The sequence below is a fragment of the Gopherus evgoodei genome, chromosome 3 (genome assembly GCF_007399415.2).
Source record: "Gopherus evgoodei ecotype Sinaloan lineage chromosome 3, rGopEvg1_v1.p, whole genome shotgun sequence".
Taxonomy (NCBI): domain Eukaryota; kingdom Metazoa; phylum Chordata; order Testudines; family Testudinidae; genus Gopherus; species Gopherus evgoodei.
The window spans coordinates 47,919,772-47,942,143 of NC_044324.1; the positions used below are offsets into that span (position 1 = coordinate 47,919,772).

General features: G+C 40.3%; 1 protein-coding gene across 1 annotated transcript in view; it reads left to right on the forward strand.

Annotated features, from left to right (window-relative positions):
• The window catches only part of SH3YL1 (SH3 and SYLF domain containing 1), a 110,959-nt gene extending 89,026 nt beyond the window's left edge, over positions 1 to 21,933 (forward strand). Inside the window, exon 10 of the mRNA XM_030555526.1 lies at positions 21,438 to 21,933. Within this exon, the coding sequence (XP_030411386.1) occupies positions 21,438 to 21,634 (197 nt within the window). The 3' untranslated portion in view covers positions 21,635 to 21,933. The remainder of the gene's footprint in view (positions 1 to 21,437) is intronic.
• Positions 21,934 to 22,372: the final 439 nt, after the last annotated feature.

Genomic DNA, 22,372 nt, shown 5'->3' on the forward strand with positions numbered 1-22,372 from the left:
CCCTTCCCCAGGGACTACCCAGGAGTCTTTCCCTTCCTTCATTTTCTCTTTTCACAGGTCTCTCCCTTATCAGAGACCTGATTGAGTCACATGACCCAATTTCCACACCTGGGGAGGTGCATTGTTTGTCACGGCTGCACTGGAGCCCATCTACCTTTAGGAGGCCAGACACCCTGTGATGGAGGATGAGGAGGATTCTCCAAAGAACATGCTGAAGAAGTAGTTAGGGAGAAGTGAACACAAAGAGAGCAGCGTCACAGAAGACAAGGGAGGACAAGATTTTAAGAAGAGCATGGCTGAGTGAGTTGAAGGAGGTGCATGGCAGGTCCTGGAGGATTAGGAGGGAGTACTGATTCTGCACTTTGGCTAGGAAGAAGTCATTAGAGTCTGGCAAGAGCAGTTTCAGTGCAATACAAAGGGAAGAAGCTGGATTGGAGATGGTCTAGGATGGAATTGGAGGGGAGGAACTGCAGGAAGCAGTGGTAGAAGATGCATCCAATGAGTTTACAGATTAATGGGAGAAGGGAAATAGGGTAGTAATTGAAGAGACAAGTAGGATCCATGGTTGGGATTTTTAAGATAGGAGAGATGTAAACATGCTTCTATTGTGAGGAGAAAGAGTCAGAGGAGAGAGAGAGAAGTGAAGAAGAAGAGTAAGGGGGAATATGAGGGTACAAGAGAGATCAGGAGATTGGATGGGATGGGGACACTGGGGCAAGAGAAAAGTTGGATGAGAAGAGAAGATGAGAATTGTTTATGTTTCTGATAGGGACAAAGGAGGCAAGACTGGAGAGGAAGAAGAAAGCCCAGTCAAGCTGAGGGGAGGGAGGAAGTTATTTTGTGAATTTTCCCTTGGAATAAATCAGCCAAGTCCTGTGCAGAGAGAGAAGTGCAGGTAGGAGGAAAAACGGTTTGAGGAGTGAGTAAAAGATGGCAAAAAGGGGATTGGGATTGTGGCCATGGGATTCAATTAAGTTAGAGTAGTGGTGTTATTTAGAAAGGAAGATGGAAGAACTGAGGGAAGAGAGAGTTAATTTGTAATAGAGGAAGTGAGCCTGGCTACAGGACTTCTGCTAGAGACTCTCCACAGTGAGAGAGCAGGAGTGGAAGAAGGAGATATTGGCGGGGGGTGGGCGGTGAGTCAGGACTTGGGTGTAAGAGGGCAAGAATGCAGAAGAGTGAAGCAAGGAGACCAACAGCCATATAAATGGAAGAAAGGGAAGAGAGGGCAGTGAGGATAAGGCTCAGAGCATATCGGAAGTCATCAGTATTGATGGACTGGAAGTCATGGAAAGACTGAGTCACAGGGTTTAAGGAAAGGGCTAATGAGCAATTCTGACAGAGACCAGGTTATGGTTAGAGAGGGGGAACTCAGCAACAAAGAAATCGGAGAGAGCTGATGAAGATGAAGTCAAGTCAGTGGCCCTTTTGGTGAGTGGGCAAGTTGAACCACGACTGCAGGTTGACTTAAGAGGTGATAGCAAGGAAATCTAAGAGTTGAATGGGTCATCAACATGGAAGTTGGTGTCACAGAGAGTGAGTGTGGAAGATTTTGAGGAGAAGAAGAGAGACCAGAAGTTGAAATCAGAGGAAGACTGATTGGGAGGAGTTGGGGGAATGCTAGATGACTGCAAGACCAGGTAGTGCAACAAGAAGAGCAATGCATGCTGCAACAGGAGCATGTAGAGAAGGACAAAGAAATGTTATGTCAGAAAAGTAAGAAAGAGTGACTTGACAAAAAAGCAAAAGAAACCAAAGAAGCATCAGTAAGAAGTGACTCTAAGGCAGGGGTTCCCAAACTTGTTTCGTGGGTTGTTTAGGATAAGCCCCTGGCAGGCTGCGAGACACTTTGTTTACGTGAGCATCCACAGGTACCGCTGTGGTTCGCCATTCCCGGCCAATGGGAGCTGCAGGAAGCAGTGGCCTGGCCCGCACTGCTTCTTGCAGCTCCCATTGGCCAGGAATGGCAAACCGCAACCACTGGGAGCTGCGAGTGGCCATACCTGCAGACACTCAGGTATACAAAGCGTCTTGCAGCCCACCAGGGGCTTATCCTGGACAAGCTGCGAACCAAGTTTGGGAACCCCTGCTCTAAGGGCATGTCTTCATTATGGAGTTATATTGGTGATGCTGAAATCGATGCTGCCCTAAGTTCAATTCACTAGACCATCATGTTAGAAGAGTTTTTTTCTCTGTCTGTTTCTTTTCTTAGCAGCCTTTCAGTAGTCTCTGAAATCCCAGATTTGATGCAGGCTCAATATGTGTTTTCAAGTCCATATGTCATGAGTATGCAAAGACACATATGGCTTTAATGTCTCCTTAAACACTGTGTGTCTCAGAAAGTTCATTGGCAGCATACAAGGTTCCCAATCTGCAAATTATTTTTATTAATCTGCTGCCCCACACTGCCTAATACTAATCAATGCTCATTAAGGCCAACAGAAACCAACAAGGTTTGTAGGCCTAGCTGTTTCTAAGGGCTTGTCTTTGTTATACCGATATAATAAAAACCAGCAGGATCTTATTAAGAGGGATAAGGCAAAGATGCCACATTTATTGAAAACATAATAATAAGGCAAAAGATAAAAATAAACGTTGTTTTACTACTTATTCCTTATACACACACACACACATATATATATTCATTCACACAATCACTCATTCAAGTTCTGTATAGATGTTATAATTACCAGCCTAGAAGTTGCTCATGCCAAGTTACTGGCCAGGTATCTTGGTCATGAGGATGGATCCGAGTCTCTGTCAGATGCACCTGATGCTCCTGGAGGCTGTCAGCAGAACTAGGGACTCAAAGTCCTCAGTTTTTAGAGTCCATTTTTATAGGAATTAATTCCTATGTTAGTCTATGGGAACCATTTCATCCTGCTGTTGCTGGCTTAATCAGCAGATGGCACATTCCTGGTCGCTCCACACTATCTAAAGTGGCACATTCCTTCCAGGTGTTTGAGGTGGATCCCAGTTTACCCTCGGGGGGTTGTCTAGTGGTCCACTTGACACATTCTTCAGCCGATAGATCCTTTCTAGGCTGGCACCTCCTTAACCATTCATGTATATCAAACATTCATCAACATACATTCCATATCTTAACCATGTTTTAATTTACTGTTTCCACCACTTTTGGGGTGTGTGTTAATTCCTATGAGACTCCCGTCCCTTTAATCACAGAGGGTGGGGATCTGTTTGTTTACATTGTATCACTTACAGCTTAAGGCTAGCATAGTGTTTACTTCAAGAACAAAGTCAATTAACTTGTTTGTAAGTTTTACATAGTAATAGAGTATCTTTCACAGGACAGATACAATCAGGCTACGTCCAGACTACCCGCCGTATCGGCGGGTTAAAATCGATTGCTCGGGGATCGATATATCGCGTCTAATCTAGATGCGATATATCGATCCCCGAGCGCGCTTATATCGATTCCGGAACTCCATCAACCCCAACAGAGTTCCAGAATCGACAGGGAGAGCCGCGAACATCGATCCCGCGCAGTGTGGACGGGTGAGTAATCCGATCTTAGATATTCGACTTCAGCTACGTTATTCACGTAGCTGAAGTTGCGTATCTAAGATCGATTTCCCCCCCGTAGTGTGGACCAGCCCTCAGTGTTTTCTGCAGACAGGAGCCCACAAGCCCCAACAGAAGAACTAAAAGACCTCTGCACTTGGTGAAACTGGTGGGGTCACTGTCACTTGGGGGAAGCACTGTTAGTACTCTCTTTAATATCCCTAAATCTTCACTACTGGGGAGATCGACACTGCTGCAATCGATGCAGCAGGTGTCAGTTTAGCAGGTCTAGTGAAGACCAGCTAAATCGAAGGCAAACTAAGGTAAGTCGACCGGAGAATGTCTCCTGTCGACACAGCCCAGTGAAGACAGCGAGGTAAGTCTACCTAAGCTACGGTGACTCCAGGTATGTTATTCACATACCTGGAGTAATGTAACTTAGGTCAACTTACCCCGGTTGTGAAGACAGGCCCTGAGACACAAAGTTAAAAATAAATGAGGAGAGGGGTTTCAGAAGCTTCCCCAGAAGCAAATTACACCTCAGATTTTGAACTCTGGCATCTCACAAATGACTTGTCTGGTTATCCTTAAACCTTCTAGGAAAACCTCCATTGTCATAAGATCCTGCTCATGACTTTACATGGATTGGAAATTTCTGGTATTTAGTGTGCTTGGGGTGGTGAAAATCATAATTGCATTTATATTGGGAGAAATAGCTCCTAATCACTGGCATTCTCCATAACAAAGTTACGGCATTTAAATTTTGAAAAGCCTGATGAAGAATTACAATTAGTAGCCACTTGTTCTTTAAATTTTCTCTGAACCAATTTTATTTCAAAACCAGCAGCCTTTCTGCATTTTTTGGTCAAGATCAAGTCTATTCACAGACATCATAGTATCTGGGATAAAGCTGAAATGGTTCTCCTAGGTGATGCCACTGGGCAAATTCAGAGGGAAGACCAAATGTGCTGTGGATCTTTGAGAGCATTGTATTTCTTCCATTTACAAATACCTCTAATTACATGTACTGGTGGTGTTGATGAAGTACATTGCAAGTTTGGTATAGGCAACATTTATATATTGAACCTTAGAGACAGTAATACTCTTTTCCCAGAAGTTCCACATTCCTGAAATTTGAAAGTAGGCTTTCTCCACAAGGGGCTAGATGGCATGCTTTTTATTTCACTTGCTCCAGCATTTATTTTCTGCTCACCTAACCTATGTATGACAACTCTGGCACTGTCTTGGCAAGTTTCAGAGCCAACTGGGAAGAGATTTAACTAGAGATCCAGCATGTATCTATTTATTCTCAGTCATCTGGTTCCACATTGTACAAATACTTTCACTGTGACAAAGATCACTATGGGAGAGATGCAAGTGTCTGCAAATTCTGTGTTGCTGGCAGCCTCCTCCCAGGACTTTAGAATTTTGATCATGAACATGGCTAAGCTCCACTCTGCCTGAGTCAGCATATAGACCAGGGATCGGCAATCTTTGGCACGTGGCCCATCAGGGAAATCTACTGGTGGGACAGTTTGTTTACCTGCAACATCCAGAGGTTTGGCTGATTGCAGCTCCCACTGGCCATGGCTCGCCATTCCAGGCCAATGGAGGCTGTGGGAAGCAGCAGCCGGCACATCCCTCGCCTGCAGCCCCCATTGGCCTGGAACGGCGAACAAACTGTCCCAGACCGTCAGCGGATTTCCCTGATGGGCTGCATGCCATAGGTTCTGATGCCTAGTATAGACTTTTGCCTCCTCAAAGCAAAAAATGCCCAGGGACTGTCTGTTTTGCACCAGATTTTGTAGCATCTGATATCTGGAGTTTCACCTTGTATCCTGAGAAGGCATGCCCTTGAGAATTTTCATGTTTACAGAACATAGTCAGTTTAGCAGTATTTTGAGAGGAATGGCTTTTTCTCTCTCTATTCTGGCCCAAGAAATTTAAAATGGTGGCTTCAAACGGTACTAACTAAGATTGGTCAAAGTTGAAATGCAGATGCATTTGCATGGCAACAGGTGCAGCTTAGATGACTATTTGAGATTTAAGCATTTTTATCTGGACCGGACATGTGGTAATCACTATGGTAGAAGACCGGTTTTCTAAAGATCTTAGGGAAAAGTCCAAAATGCTTGAAAAATCTAGCATATCTCTTTCTTAAGCTGGGGGAGATGCAATCATTTTCATTAAACAGAATTGTAAATGAGAATTCATAAGATTAGGTCTGTGTAATATTCAAAAAGAGGCTGTTAATATGATTAGGATGTATCTATTTATAGAATCAAGGATGGTAGGTATTTCAGAAATGATGGGTCTGAATTTTCTCTCATGTACTATAGAATTACATTGGTTGTAAAAAACTAGTGATCTCAGTGTATTTACTCCTGATTAACATAAGTATGAGACTAGATTTAGGCCTATAGGTGCTATATAAAAAAACTGAAACCATTCTGCCATATATAGTAGGCATATGAACTTTATCATAAACCTTTTTCTGTCATTCCTGTCTGTTGTTGCTACTCACTGGCTACAGTTTACTTTGGAATAGGAGATGTATTGGTTACATTTTATTTTGTAAATAAATTTGTCATCTCTGTTGTATAATTTCAAGGTGCAGCAGAGCAGATGTTTTTGAAATAGGATGATTAACAATAACAATAATTCAGTGAAAGTTGAATCAAATATTTAGTATCACTACTTAATATGTTCATAAAATTATTGATATTCATAACAGTAATTTGTACCTAAGTACACAGGCACTTAAATAGGACATATGCCTGTATTTGGGTAAACTGCATATTAAATTGAGACTAAAAAGGAGAATTATGGAAAATGTAATGTTTTTAGAATAATAAATCTACCCTCAAGGAAAGAACAAATATATGTCAGAATCAAACAGAAGCACTTCATAATCATAATGGAAGCAAAAGTGTTCACACACAAATCTATGCAGTAGTATCTTCTTCCTTTTTATAGAAATATGTGGGTTAATTTATAGCAGATTATAACCTGTAAAAGCAACAAGCCAGCTCGAAGTGACTAATAGATATTTGTTTTGGAAGATCCTTACACAGTGGGATAATGTGGCATATCTATCATAAGCCTTAGTGACATATGTACAAATTTAGTAAACATTCAGGAGTTAACCCCCGGAAAGTACTTAGTTTTTAAAGGTTTTATCCAAGCCTGATCTATTTTTGTGGTTTCCTGGCCAGGATTGTGACATGTTTATATTTAGTTACAGGAATAATAAACATCCATCTGATGGTTCCTCGGTATTAATTTTGTTGCTGTTAAGAACTGTATCTTAATACTAATAGTAAAGTAGGAAATCCCAGGAAACTATTTCAGAGACTCTCTTAATTTGGGATTCACTTTTACTAGGATCACAGGACACTTAGGTTGTATGCAGTACGTCAAATCAAATAGTTTTTGGCTTATGTTGTGGTAAACTGAGCAGAAATATGTAACATGTGGGACTCAGTCATATTGGAGCAAATACCTCATAAACCACATATAGTATTCTGAGCTAGCTGATTATAAGGTATAGAGATTGAGGTCAGGACATGCTAGAATTAGAAAATTTGATTCATGAATGTAATGGAAAGCTTGTATTTTGTTAAATATCTGAAGTAAGGGCAGGAAGAAGGTAAAATTAAAGCAGTCTTCCCTTCACCTAGGAAAGCAGTATTTAAGATTAGCTAGACTTCCCTCAGTAATACAGCTGATAGAAATTTCCCCTATTCCCAAGAGCATCTCTAATCTTTTGTCACTACCCCTTGTGTATATACCCAAATGGCATTTTTAAATCCATTAAATTGCCAACTACACCAAGAAAACAGTGTTAAAGGTTTTATGTAGGCTGAGATTTTTTGACATTTTTTTCTGAAATCCTAAGGAGAACTGTGGATTGTTTCATTTATCTTTGCCAGAGGTGTTATAATAATATCATCACCTTTTTCAGTAAACTTTTGAGCTTTTAAAAGCTACTTTTGGTGCATTTCTTCACTTTGCTTTCAACTAAATATAAAAGAAATCTTATTTGTAATACTTGAAATAATTGGATTCCTGGATGTTGTCAATGAGATTGAATTACACTCTATTACTATGATGAAAAGATCCACAATATTTAGTAGTGATGCTACCGTCATGGAAAAAAATAAATTTTAATGCTATTTTTGGTGTCAGTATTGCTAAGTAATTGCTAAAGGTGATCTGAAATGCCATCTTAAAAAATACAAAAAGTTGTTGAATATCCTGGCTAATTAACTGAATGCAAATGTAGACTTAAAACCTACTTATTTGTAATTTTTAAATGAAGATTTGTATATTATAATTGAAAATTTGTGCTTCACTGAGTTCTGAACTGTGACAGTGAGCGAAACAACTGATATAGATACTGTGGTGATGGGCACAGTAAAAGAGCCTATATGGAATAGAAAAAGCAAGACAAGGAATACTCTGGTTAACTCTTAAAAAAAAGTCATCCGCAGTGGTGGGGGAAGGAGGTTTTTAATTCCTTGAACTTAGATCTTAGTAAGTAAATAGCTTTATACTTTATCAATTTTATAGAATTCTGTATTACAATAGAATTATTCAAACAGTTAAAGGCCAGAAGAGATCACTATAATGATCTGGTTTGGCCTCCTGTATGTCACAGGCCACAGTAAAAAGATTATTTCAGGGGCAGTTGGCCAGAAGGATTGATACCTCTCTATACCATGATGTGATGCTTTTACTTATTCTGCCCAAAGTTGCAGCTATATGGCACTGTAATCTCACATAAAGTTTGCTCTGCATTGTAGCCCCTAGGTTTCTCAGGGCTTCCTTCCCCCTACAGAATAACAGTATTATGCATTAATTTTCTCTGGATGTATTAGCTTGCATTTTCCCATGTTGAATTACTGTTCATATTCTGCCCATGTTTCTGATGTCTCTAGATACCTTTGTATTATTTCTCAGTCCGGTGTTTGCAACTTCTCCCAATTTAGTATCATGTACATATTTAGCTAATATGCCATATATTGTCTCTTTCAAATAATTAAAGGGGATATTTAAGACAAGGTCTAGCACAGATCCCTGAAGTAGCCAACTGTACACATCAATCAACTTGATGCCACAGGATTACAGCTAGATGCCATTTATAATTAACTTTTATGTACTGTTCTTTAACCAATTTTGAGTCCAGATAAGTGTTCCTATCCAGGTGTACTTGAATTAATCTTTCAATTAAGATTTCATAATTTACAGTATCAAATGCTTAACTACAGTACATTAAACAGAAATTAAAATGAATAAAATAAAATAGCTAGCCCTACTATTTTTACCCTAAAAAATTGGAAGTTCTGTTCAGGTTTTGGGCAAAGGTAAAGTGTTTTATTTTATCTGAACTAAGTCATCCTACTGTGTATTATAATAGGATTCTTCTACAGAGACATAACATGGGGTTTTCAGAAAGGGAGAGTGAAGGAAGCAGACAGCAAAGTTGGGACATCAATTGAGACTCATTATAAAACAGTGTCAGCAATTGCTACAGGATGACTATAAATTAGATATGTACTGAGAAAAAATACAGAGAGACTTGTCAATGTCATCAGAAAAAAAGAGAAAAAATGTTGCAGATCATCTCTAAATATTTGAATTGAATTTTAAAACAGAATAATTCCCCCGCCTGCTTTACAGCATGTTTCAACATGAGAAAGGTACACGCCAAAACTGCAGACTATCTCTTGTATTTTGTTCTAGCAGTAGCATCATTTGCATTCATAGTCCTGAATGCAGCAAAGGCTTCTGCACCAAATTTTCAATGAAGTTAAAGCAGTTGAATGAACTATATTAGTATATTAGAGGCACAAACAAAGCCAGGGGAAGGGAGATATTGCCAGCAGCACTGTGGTGGGATGAGACCAGAGTCACAGATCCACAAGCAAGAGGGATAAAAGAAGCCTGTATGTTACCTTATCTTCACAATTAGTATAAAGTACAGTGTAAAAGATAACAGTATATGTTATGTATACTTTGAGTCTTTATCTTCACAAATTGGCCAGTGATACTAGTGTGTCACAGATCTGTTACTAGCAAGTCTTTTGTTAATCCTCATTCTGCCCCATCTTTAAATAGTATATTATGAACAGTTATATGATGCCAGTCTAAGAACCAAAGGCAATTACTGTGAGCTCTAAATCTTCTATCCAAAAATTTGGTTAGATTAACACCTAAAACATCAAAAATCATTTAAACAAAGACTTGTGACAAAACCTAAACAATACGGGAATTTTTTAACATAAAAGATCACCTTGGCTCAAATGCATCTATTTATTTATTTATTTATTTATTTGCGTTTTCATAGATTGCCATGCTCAAGGGCACTGTTGGATTGTCTTGTCTGACCTCCTGTTTAACACAGGCCATAGAACTTCCTTGGAATAATTCCTGTTTCAGACTGGAAATAAGGTGTAACTTTTTAATGGGGGAGATTAATTAACCATTGGAACAATTTACCAAGGGTTGTGGTGGAAGGGTATTTTTGGGAAGTTCTGTGGCCTGTGCTGTATAGATCAGACTACATGATCACAATGGTTCTTCTTTGAGTGCTTGCTCATGTCCATTCCATATTAGGTGTATGTGCTTGCCAGATGCACCGGTGCCAGAAGTTTTTCCCTCAGCAGTATCCGTAGGGGACCAGCTCTGGCACCCTCTGGAGCAGCATGCACATGTCGCGGTATAAGGGGCGCCTCCAGCTCCACCAACTCTCAGTTCCTTCTTGCCGCCAGTGACGGTTAAAACGTCTGCTGCTTCAGCTAACATTGTTTTGTTCTCCATTCTTGTGAAGTTTATAAAACCTGTAATATAGTTGTATATAGTTAGTAGTTGAATTAGTTACCCTTAATAGTAGTTGGAGGGATAGCTCAGTGGTTTGAGCATTGGCCTGCTAAACCCAGGGTTGTGAGTTCAATCCTTGAGGGCGCCATTTAGGGATCTGGGGCAAAAATCTGTCTGGGGATTGGTCCTGCTTTGAGCAGGGGGTTGGACTAGATGACCTCCTGAGGTCCCTTCCAACCCTGATATTCTATGATTCTTAAAGGCTTTGTTAGTCCCGAACAGGACTCAGCCGGGGGATGGGGCATGCCCCAGTCCCCAGGCTTTAAACCCTGCGATCGTTGCGAATCGCCTATGCCCATGAGTGATCCACATAGTAGCTGCCCAAGGTGCTTTAGAGAAGGGCACATAAGCAACAGGTGTTGTATTTGTAAGTCCTTAAAACTCAAGATGAAAAAGGAGAGGGACAACTGCCTTAACGCGCTCCTGATGGAGTCGGCACTCACTCCGGCACCAGAGCAACAGTCTGACTAGGCACTGAGCACCGCAGCGTCAGTGTGCAGTGCTCAGCTGGCGCCGTTCACGAGCCGGCACCAATCCCCCTCCATGGCTCTGGCCAAGAAGCCAAAGTGTACAGTGAGAGGAAGATCTCCTACTTCCCGCAAGGGAAAGGAGAGAGCTGATGGCAAGCCAAGACCTGTGCTAGGCAGCTCAACGCCTCCTTCATGAAGTCGGGCCCCAGCTCAAGTCGAGTGGTGCAGCCCATCCTACGTCTTGCCTGAGACTCTGGACAGCGGTGCAGGCCTTTGTCAGATTCAAGTGCTGTCAACGCCTGAAGCCCTACAGACAGCTCAGGAGATCCTGACACTTCCAGTGCCGCACACACCAGTTCCAGCAGTACCTTGGTCTCAGGTTAAACTCGCCTAGGGACCACCTTGTACATCCCCACCTCAGTAGCACCGTTGCCCATCGCAAGAGACGCCCCGCCATTGCTCACTTGCCCAAAGCCATCGTGCCTCAGAGGCTCAGCGGAGCCTTCTTTGGTCCCCAGACCTTGGGCACCAACAGCGGGATTCAAGTTGTACCTCGCCAGTAGCCTGGCGCAGACCCACCAAGGCACATGCGCCCAGCAGGAGCACCGACACAGAACCCTCGTGTCTCTAAGGGGGTACAGATCATGGGCTTCATCGGGGGACCAATCAGGGGACTAAAGCCACCAATCACCAACCTGTTGTCATTTGTCTCTGAGACGGAGATCGCCATATTCTGGAAGATCCTCCCAGGAACCAGCTCGTGGTAGCTCCTGGTCCCACTCGATGTCCTGTTACCAGTTGAGTAGCATGAGGTGTAGATTGCTGGATATCTGACGCCGATCCACCTAATGCACTTGGTCCCTGAGGCCCCAACTAAGACATTTGTGTATCTCAGACAGGTTGACCTCGAAGTGCGGTGACCGGCACCAGTCATGCAAGAGCAACCCTCTGCCCGAGCTTGGTTGCCTGGTACCAACTGCTCCAGTTATAGCTCCAGCACGGAGCAGGGTTCCCTGACTGCAGGACAAGCTCCGATGCCTGCAGTGCCATCCACATCACCAGCACGGAAACCTGTCCCATGTCCCCAAGTGCAGTGGCCGGCGCCATGGTATCCATGGAACCCTTGGGTGTTCACCCAACCTTTCCAGACTGCCTGTTCAGTGTTGGGAGCCTCAGAGAGGCCAGCAGCCTCAGTATCTTGGCCCCCTTCAGTGCTTGAGGCTTCAGGGGGAAAGACCCCACAGGTCCAAGAGGACCTAGGGGACCAAGCTGCTGCACCACCAGTGGTCATTGAGGATCCCGTGGCACTGGCATCGGCATCGGCATCGCCAGACAAGGCTATCATGGGGCCCCCTCAGTTCCTCAGGATGACACCATGGCTCACCAGGAACTACTGAAGAGGGTCGCATCTAACCTACGTCTTCAGGTTGAAGGAACTGAGGGCTGGGGGAGCCGGCAGCATCCCTTGTACCGCAGCATGTGCACACTACAGAGCCAGTCCCCACAGATACTGCTGAGGGAAAAACTTCGGCACCGATGCATGTGGCGAGCACTCACATCTAATATGGAATGGAATGAGAAACACATCTCGAAGAACACCAGTTACGGAAAAAGGTAACTGTCTTTTCCTTCTGGGCCTTAAAATCTATGGATCTATGAACAAGAACATATCTTTAAAAAAATCCAATCTTGGTTTTAAAATTGCCAGTGCTGAATTCACTATGACCCTTGGTATATTACTCCAATGGTTAATTAACCTCACTGTTGTTAATGTACATCTCATTTCCAATCTGAATTTGTCTAACTTTAACTTCCAGCCACTGGATCGTACTATACTTTTGTCTGCCAGATTGAAAAGGCCATTCAGTTCCCTTTACTTGCTGCCAGTCACCTTTCTTATCAGATTTTAAAATCCTTTTCTCCTTTTCAAGGCTCTGCACAACTTTTTTCTTGTCTGTTTGTACTCTACATCTACCACAGTGCCTGTTTTCCATCTATTCTCCCTCACAATGTTTTGTACCCTATCTTCTACTGGATAGAATGTTGGACATGTTCAAATAGGTGTGATTATCACCTTCTAGTGGTTATAGTGCACAGAAGATCTAAATCCTAATACTGGCATATGAGAAAGCATGTTACAGTACTAGATATCTGTGAAAGTCCACATTCATGCAATAAATGCAATTGATAACGCTTGATAACCATTTGAAAATTTTTGAACATTAGAGCAAAATCAGAAAACACTGGGCTTTTTGCTAATTCTGTTTGCTCAGTAGAATAGGAACTAGTGTAGTTAAAAGATTATTCTTGCTATAGGCTTAATATATTAGGTCTACTTTTATGAAAATTATTTATTTATGTGGCACACAAGGGCACAGATTGCTGAGTCCCACATTTCCAGTTTTTGTAGGCCACTATTTGGCTAATGGGGTATTCCACTACAGCTTTCCTGTACCTGGACACTTTGGGATGAGGTTGTACGGTTCAGTGCTCTGCACAGCTCCTCTTATCCTGATGCTGGAGACACAATTAACTTTGTTTAAACACAAATGTGCATACTAAACATGTGGGCCAGCCATTTGAGTCCTCTTCTCTCATAACAGTAGAGGAGGTAGAGATTAGTAACTTGAATGCTGTTTCTCAAGACTAACAAAACACTATTCACACATACTAAAGGCCATCCAAAAATCTTGAACAATTGCCCATTAAAAACCTTCAGACTGCTCAAAGAAAACATCTTACTTCAAGACAATCCTATGTGTGTTGAATTTTGTATTTCTTCTGGTTTAAAACATTATTTTATTTCTTTAAAGATTTGAAACAGAGATCATGACTTTAGGTGGGGATGAGTAGTATTTGAGTTAGTCTCTAGCACTAAAAGAAATGAGGAAAATATATGACAAGGAAAGCTGTGTGAAACTCAGAGTTTTTGGTACATTGTGCAAATATTTTCTTTGTGCTGATTTAAAATGAGTTTTTGACTTTCAGGCTTATGTGAACAAAATACATGGTTCTTGGTTGCACGGGGTTCTATGTATCTGCATAGTCCTTAAGTCTTTACTGAAGGTGGTGTCCTGCTCATTCACAGTGCCTTCCAGTCTTTCCTTTCTTATACAGTTAAAAATAAGCTGAATCTTGTGGATTTTTTTCTTCCATTGGTATAGGACCTTATATTAACTTAAACAACTCCTAATTTAAAAAGTGAACTGTTGGGATAGTATGTGCATTAAAATAGTCTAATTAAAATAGAGAGTTTTTGTAATATAATTAGCCATTATTTCATCTGCAACCATCAGTGTATTAGATCCTAAAGTCTCAGGGATCTAGACATCCTATGCTCACTGTAGCACTGTAGCACCATCTTGTGTGAGCTGGAAATTTGATGTTTCAAGAAATGCATCCCTGTTTCAAAGGTTTACAAGTATTAAGAAATCTTCATTTTTCCACTATAAAATGAACAGTGTTAACTTTGACAGTAAACTTTAGAATATTTTATTACAATTGAGTCTGTGAAATATAAAACAAATGTTCTCCATTGTAGTATATCAGTGTTTTATGCCTATATCATATTGGGCAAACTAATATACAGTGCAGTAGGTATTCCAACCATATTCTGTCTAATGGAAATGAAGAGGAAAAACAAGTTCAAGATTTTTCCTGTTTTTCCTCACAGTTTACATCATCATATATAGCACTTCTTAAAATGCACAGAACTTAAACACGGTTCAACACAATGTTTAGGCAAGAGTTGCAGGTAATCAAATATATATCATCAAGAATTATTTCTTTTTGTGCTGTTAAAACAAGTGAGGACAGATAAGTAAGGCAAAGAGTGAGATTAGAGATTTATCAAAAAATAAAATGAAATTAAGAACTAGGAAAATGCAAGCTCAGGGGAAATAAATTATTTAAGAATAATTCTGCATTAAATGTATGAGAGAGAGTTAGAAATAAAGCTGCAAAAGGCTTTGGAGAGATAGCAGATAACAAATAGTCTATGAGTTTGCAATGCAGTATGGGTAATAATCCAAATGCAGTAGTACTCTGAGGATCTGTGTATGGGGAAGAATGCCCATACAGAGAAGTTTAAAAAAAGAGTGCAGGGGGTGAAAGGTATATCTTGCCTTTATTCTCTGACGGAAAGGATAAATGGAGTTATAACTAATGGAGGTACAGATTCCCCATAAACATGCATTCATTACTGTCTCCCTCTGCCCCCTGAATTGCTTGGGTGACTTGACCTAGAGCTGAGGCAGCAGTGATGAAACACCACGCTTCCAGGTATCCATGAGATACTTCTGCCTCAGGTACCAGGCACAGTAGGAACACTGAAGGAGATAGAAATTTGTCTGTACTATTTGAAGTACTGGTATGGATGAGTCTAGGCCTGCCCAAAATTAAATGCCCTGCCCCTCAGCTAAGGGAGAGGAATCACTAAGTCCAAGCTCCATTTGATTACGAGGGACAACAAAGGAGAAAACAGGAAAGGTGTGAGGTCAAAGGTTAAAAAAAACAGAAGGGGACACAGAGCAGAAAACCCCCAACAGTGCCCACTGCTCTTCAAAGGCATTTAGGGAGTCAGTGGATACTGCCCAGATGAACTCTGCCTACAGGCATGATTGAGTAAGGGACCAGAGCACCCCCCGACCCCTGTCCAACTTTCTCCTCCTGATGTGATGGATGGCCACCTTGGCCAGCGCCGGAAGTAGGTTGATGAGGAGGTCCCAATACTTTGTGGGGCCACAGATGTGGTATGCATAAGTCACGACATTGGGAGAAATGCAGCCAGAACCTCAGTAAGGTTCTGGAGGAGCCAGATGAGGCACTGCAACCGGATGCATTCTACACAGATGTGCTCCACGGTCTCCCTCTCATCACAAAAGGGACAGCTGTTGGTGGAGTTCATAAGCCACACCAGGTACACACTTGTGCTCATGGCTCTGAGGAGAAGCTGCCATCTAATTTCCCCGGTGAGCCATGGAACTGAGTGGAGTACAATCTTGCCCACTGGGGTTCCTTGCCCTCATTAAGTGGCAAGAGGTACCATCACTTGGTATCAGGGCAGGACATAAGGGCAAAGAAGTGGATGGTATGAGGCACGAGAACATACAGACATTCTCTGGGTGCAGTTTGGAGTTAGACCAACTGGATATCATGCAGCCAGCTCAAGTGGTGTGTCAGGGACAGCCAGGGAGGGTTGTGGGGCAAACGCCCATTGAAGAGTTCTGAAGGGCAGAGGTAAGGGATGGTTTTGTCTGTAAGAGTTGGGGTAGTGGTGCATACATACTGGGTCCCCTCTACCTTCCAGAGTACCTCTTCCCGCACATAAACTCCAGCCCATCTTGCACAGCATAGCTCTCACAGTTTAGCTTCCTTGCACTCCTTCTGTTCTCTCCCCTCACAGCCCTGCTCAGCCCTTGTGCTCCCTTAAAGGCCCACTTTACATCCCCTGCTGCTCAGCCTGTCTGCCTTTGCTCTGTGAGAGTGGGTCTGGTGAGGCAGACTGGGAGCAAAACCAGAAGTAGCTGACAGAATTTGACAGTTCTGGCTCATGGCAGTGGTGATCAGCTAGGTTGTGATGGGTATGGAGAATAAGGCTGTAGTTAATTAGTCAGTTTCAAAAGTGGCCTATGTGTACATGAAGTTTGAGTTTGGGCACTGTTGTGGTGTAGGGATGAGAACCTAAAAGTGGGGACTGCCAAGGAACATTTTAAAATGTTTTCTTTACAAAAGTAAATATTTTTCTTTAAAAAGACATGGAAAATCTCATGGTCTTCTAAAGTGAGATTGATTTAGGCCCTGAATATGGTACAGTCAGTAAAGTCTGAAACAGGGATGTTAGTCCTTTTAAATGCAGACTTCAGTAGAGCCTTGTGCAGATACAAATTTATATCTGCAGGTGTGGATATCCACAGATATAAATCAGTATCCGCGGAACTGCAGGGCTCTCCCCAGAACCAGAGTGGTGAAAGGAGCAGAATGTGGAGCTTCCACTCCCAGGAGCCAGTGCCCCATGCTGGTAGCTCCTCCGGCACAGCTGTACTGCCTCCAGCCTTGCCCCCGTCCCTTCCACGCAGCTGTCGACCCCCACTGCCCGTTGATCCAGTGGGTAACATAGACAAGCCCTAAGAAATGAGTATTGCTCCCACTGAAGTCAGTGGCAAGACTTCCCATCAACTTCAGTGAAAGCAGGATGTGGCCATGAACTTCCTCCCTAAGTGCTTATGTTTTTTAAGATTTTATTGCCAATTATCATGTCTTCCCAACCCTGTTGTCATTGGTTGGTCAATGTTTATTTAATCTTTCCTCTTCAGTCAATCCACCCATCCAACCTTCTAATAATTTCTCTTGCACTTCTCTGAACTCCCTGAGATAAACTTAATTGATATGAGCCAGTTGTGTATTGATTTAGGTGTGTTCACACAGAGGGTTTGCACTTGTTTCTTTAACTCAATTTAAAAACTGATTTTGGTTAAACCAGTGCAACTTTTTTGTGTAAAGATGACCAGAGTCAGAGCTCAGGGAGTTAAGAGAAGAGCAACAAAAATCATTAGGAGGTTGGAAGGATTAATTTATGAGGAAAAATTAAAAGTACTAAAATATTTATATGTTGGCTAAACAATGACAACAGGGCTGAGGAGACATGATAATTATCCACAAGTATTTAGATGATGTAAATGGCAGGTAGGGAGAAAACCTATGGCCTAATTCTGTTCCTACTGAAGTCAGTAGGAGTCTTGCCATTGACTACAGTGGGAGCAGGATTACACAAATGATATGAAGGGGCCCAGTGGAGGCCACATAGGTGTTAACGATTCCCTTTGAGGTCTCTTCTTTTACCCAATAGCATCACCTGTCTCCATTAGCAGACTCTGAATGGGCTATTCAGTGGCCAAAGACACATTTAACTGTAAACTGTGAAGATCGAGCAGGGAAATGGGAGGAAATTATTAAATATATAGCAAATGAGACATGACACTGTGTTTGGAGAAACAGCTCAGAGCATGATTTCTACATTTATAAGAGTAGATCATCTAAGCAATGCTTAATGTTTGTGTTATTGTTACATTTAATAGACAAAATTAGACATTTAAATGTGAACTGCCTTTAAAAAGAAGTTATGACTGTTTTAATTCTTCAGAATGTAATTTGTTAGGTGACACTTGCATTTCTATTTTTCCCCCTCTAAGATATTTTACTCACCTTTTTTCTTCAATGTTTTAAACCACCATAATGTTCAGGAATGTGAAACCTCTAAAGTAAAAAAATATATAAGAATGTCATGTTATTGGGGTTTGAGTCATATCAGTAGCAGAATGTTGACTGAAAAAGTTGGTGAGTTTCTCTCAGAACAGAATTGTAAATGTGCTTTTGTTGATTACCAGTGCAAACATGTACTACATGAGAAAGCAATCGGGCATTTTAAAGCTGAAAACATTCTTTAAGAGATGTGTGCTAAAATGTATTGTGGTAGCTGCTTTAATTAAAGCTGTCTTGCTTTCCATCAAAAACCCAGTTTGACTTACTTGGCATCCTCTCAAGCCGCCAGTAAAAATCAGACCATAAAAGGCCAGAATATGATACCCTACTCACATTGAGTAGTACGATACTTGGTGTGAAAACCATTGATACCATTTGGACTATTTGCAGAGTAAGGTACTACCAAATGTGTGTAAGGGTATCACAGTTAGGCTCAAGCAAATTGAGTAACGTCTCATGGCCTTTATCCTTCTTTACAAAGTTAGAAATAGTATTTAGCAGATATTTTAAAATAATCTGGGGACTTCTAAAGGGACAGTTAGAAATAGTAAGCCATGTATAGGGAGAAATTCCATGTTGATTGTAGCCACCATTCCTAACCATGACATTTTCAATGTATTCGATTTTGCCAAGATTTTATTAATTTATTAATTTGTGATATCACTTCTTGCAATTTATCAAAGTTCATTAGAATATTCCTCAGAGTTGCACAAAATGAGGCACCCGTTTCAATTTCAATTAATCACATTGTTAAACAATAATAGAATACAGTATAATTTAAATACTTTGGATGTTTTCTACATTTTCAAATATATTGATTTCAGTTACAACACAGAATACAAAGTGTACAGTGTTCATTATATTTATTTTGTATTACAAGTATTTTCACTGTAAAAAACACAAGAAATTGTATTTTTCAATTCACCTAATACAAGTACTGCAGTTCAATCTCTTTATCATGAAATTTGAGCTTACAAATGTAAATTTTGTACAAAAAAACCTGCATTTAAAAATAAAACAATGTAAAACTGTAGAGCCTACAAGTCTAAGTCCTACTTCCTATTCAGCCAATCCCTTAAACAAACAAGTTTGTTTACATTTGCAGGAGACAATGCTGCCTGCTTCTTGTTTACTGTGTCATATGAAAGCGAGAACAGGCATTTGCATGGCACTGTTGTAGCCAGTGTCGCAAGATATTTATATGCCAGATACACTAAAGATTCATGTGTCCCTTCATGTTTCAATCACCATTCCAGAGGACATGTGTCCATGCTGATGAGGGGTTCTGCTTGATAACAACCCAAAGGATGCATGTTCATTTTCATCTTCTGAGTCAGATGCCACCAGCAGAAGGTTGATTTTCTTGTTTGGTGATTTGGGTTCTGTAGCTTCCGCATCAGAGCTTTGCTCTTTTAAGACTTCTGAGAGCAAGCTCCACACCTCATCCTTCTCAGATTTTGGAAGGCTCTTCAGATTCTTAAGCCTTGGGTCAAGTGCTGTAGCTATCTTTAGAAATCTCACGTTGGTACCTTCTTTGCATTTTGTCAGATCTGTTCTTAAAATGAACATGTGCTGAGTCATCATCCGAGACTATTCTAACATGGAATATATGGCAGAATGCTGGTAAAATAGAGCCGAAGACAAAGAGTTCAGTCACCAATTTAATTAACGTATTATTTATTTAATGAGCATCATCAGCATGGAAGCATGTCTACTGGAATGGCAGCTGAAGCATGAAGGGGCATACAAATGTTTAGCATATCTGGCAAATACCTTGCAATGCCAGCTACAAAAGTCCCATGCAAACTCCTTTTCTCACTTTCTGGTGACGTTGTAAATAAGTGGGCAGCATTATCTCCTGTAAATGTAGACAAACTTGTTTGTCTTAACGATTGGCTGAACAAAAAGTAGGACTGAGTGGACTTGTAGGCTCTAAAGTTTTACATTGTTTTGGTTTTGAATGCAGTTATGTAACAAAAAAAAATCTACATTTGTAAGTTGCCCTTTCACAATAAAGAGATTGCACTACAGTACTTGGATGAGGTGAGTTGAAAAATACTGTTTCTTTTGTTTATAATTTTTGCAGTGCAAATGTTTGTAATAAAAATAATGCTATAAAGTGAGCACTGTACACTTTGTATTCTGTGTTGTAATTGAAATCAATATATTTGAAAATGTAGAAAAACATCAAAAAAATGTAATAAATTTCAATTGATATTCTTTGTTTAACAGTGTGATTAAAACTGCAAGTAATCACAATTAATTTTTTTGAGTTAACTGTGATTAATTGACAGCCTTAGCGGCCACAATTTTATATAATTTACTTTAAAATTAGACTCTTTAGAACCTTCAGTTTCTTTTTATTTTGTCAAAGACTTTCAGGTAAGATAATATTCATGTGATATGGTCTGCATGCAAAATAATTTTTTGTTGTCATTATTTTGTTTTAATTCCTTTAATTACTGGATTATTCCTTATTTTAGATATCATTCCATTGCCAGGTTCACCTAAATAGAGGGAATAGCTCTTATGTACATCTTCTTACACATACTCCTGTCTTATTGTATAGATAGATTTGATTGTATAATAATGACCCAATATCATGGGAATGAGAGCCATTCATTATTTGGGAGATGGGGTGCTACTTGGGTATTAGTGGAGTCAGGGCTTGAAAAAATGTACCTGACACTTAATGTTATTCCATAATAGCTCTTAAAATTTTCCACACTGTGTCCAGCTATGTCTTAGAGAATGCAGATTGTTCAACACCCTGGGGCTTTGTCCTGCTCCCAGTCACTTTATGGTGCAGGATTGATCCCTTGAAGAGGAAGACCAGCAATCTGTGTATTGAAGTTCTGTTTTCACTGTGCTCATGGCATCTTGACATATTTATTAAAAGAACGGCCATACTAGGTCAGACAAAAGGTCCATCTAGCCTAGTGTCCTGTCTTCTGTCAATGCCCAATGCCAGATGCTTCAGAGGGAATGAACAGAACAGGTAATCATCAAGTGATCCATCCCCTGTTGCCTATTCCCTGCTTCTGGCAAACAGAGGCCAGAGACACCATCCCTATGATAGACCAGTTTGAGAATGTATTGAAAATGAGCTTCATCACATCTGCAATTAGAGAGCAAGAGAATTTGTGTGTATAAAACTATAATACACTGAATTTGTTACCCTTATTAGTGATTATTTCCATCTTTTAGGGATACTGAATTTGAGAATGTACTGTACATGAAATTCAACATATTAATAAAATCTTTTAAAAATAAAATAAGATTTCAATTTATCTTTCTTTTTAGAGAATTGGAGTAAACCTGTGGAAGTGACAGCACTTTATTCATTTGAAGGACAGCAACCAGGTGACTTGAATTTCAAAGCTGGAGATAAAATCATTGTCAAAACCAAAACAAATTCACAGTTTGACTGGTGGGAAGGAAGCATCCGAGGACAAACTGGTATCTTCCCAGCCAATTACGTTACCACGAACTGTAACTAAAATGCATTCAGTGGCCTTAATGTTTTTTTTTCTAAACTTCTCTTCTGAAATTATCCATTGGATGATGTACAATCAATTTACAATTTGATTTTTTAAAAAATGTCCTATAAAAATGTTTTTATTCTGCTTCCAATTATGACAAATTTTTTAGAGTTGATTTTTGTATGGAAAAAATTATAAATATAAAAAGATATTAGAAGAATACTTTGATTTTTAATAAGTTATTTTGTCTCTGATGTTCTCTTTCCTTAATCCATAATAAATATTCTCTAATAAACTCTATTCAAGCTGCCTATACATTGTAGTTTTGCTTGACTCTAAGAAAATGTGTGAACATTTATTTCACGGGAGATTGTGGAAAAAGGTATATATGATAGAAGACATTTCCTTTTTTCTTCTTATGTATCATTTTGGACATTTTTTAAGAATGTTTTTAGTTACAAATCTCCAATACATTCATCACAAGATGTACTGGTTAGATAAACAATTTTTTTACAAATCTAATATCAATATATTTAGTTATAGGACATAATTCTATGCAGATTCTTATGTAGCCCTAATCATTGTAGTATCCAAGTACTTTCCAGTAGTGCATAAAAATAAGTGACTAATATCTGTTGTATGTGATTCGTTCTCTCTCTCATCCTCTTCCTAGAAGGAGAACTGTGTGTGCACTTGTCATAGCATTCCCTCAGATCTGAACCTTAAGAGTTCAGAAAATGAGATACTAGCACCTGA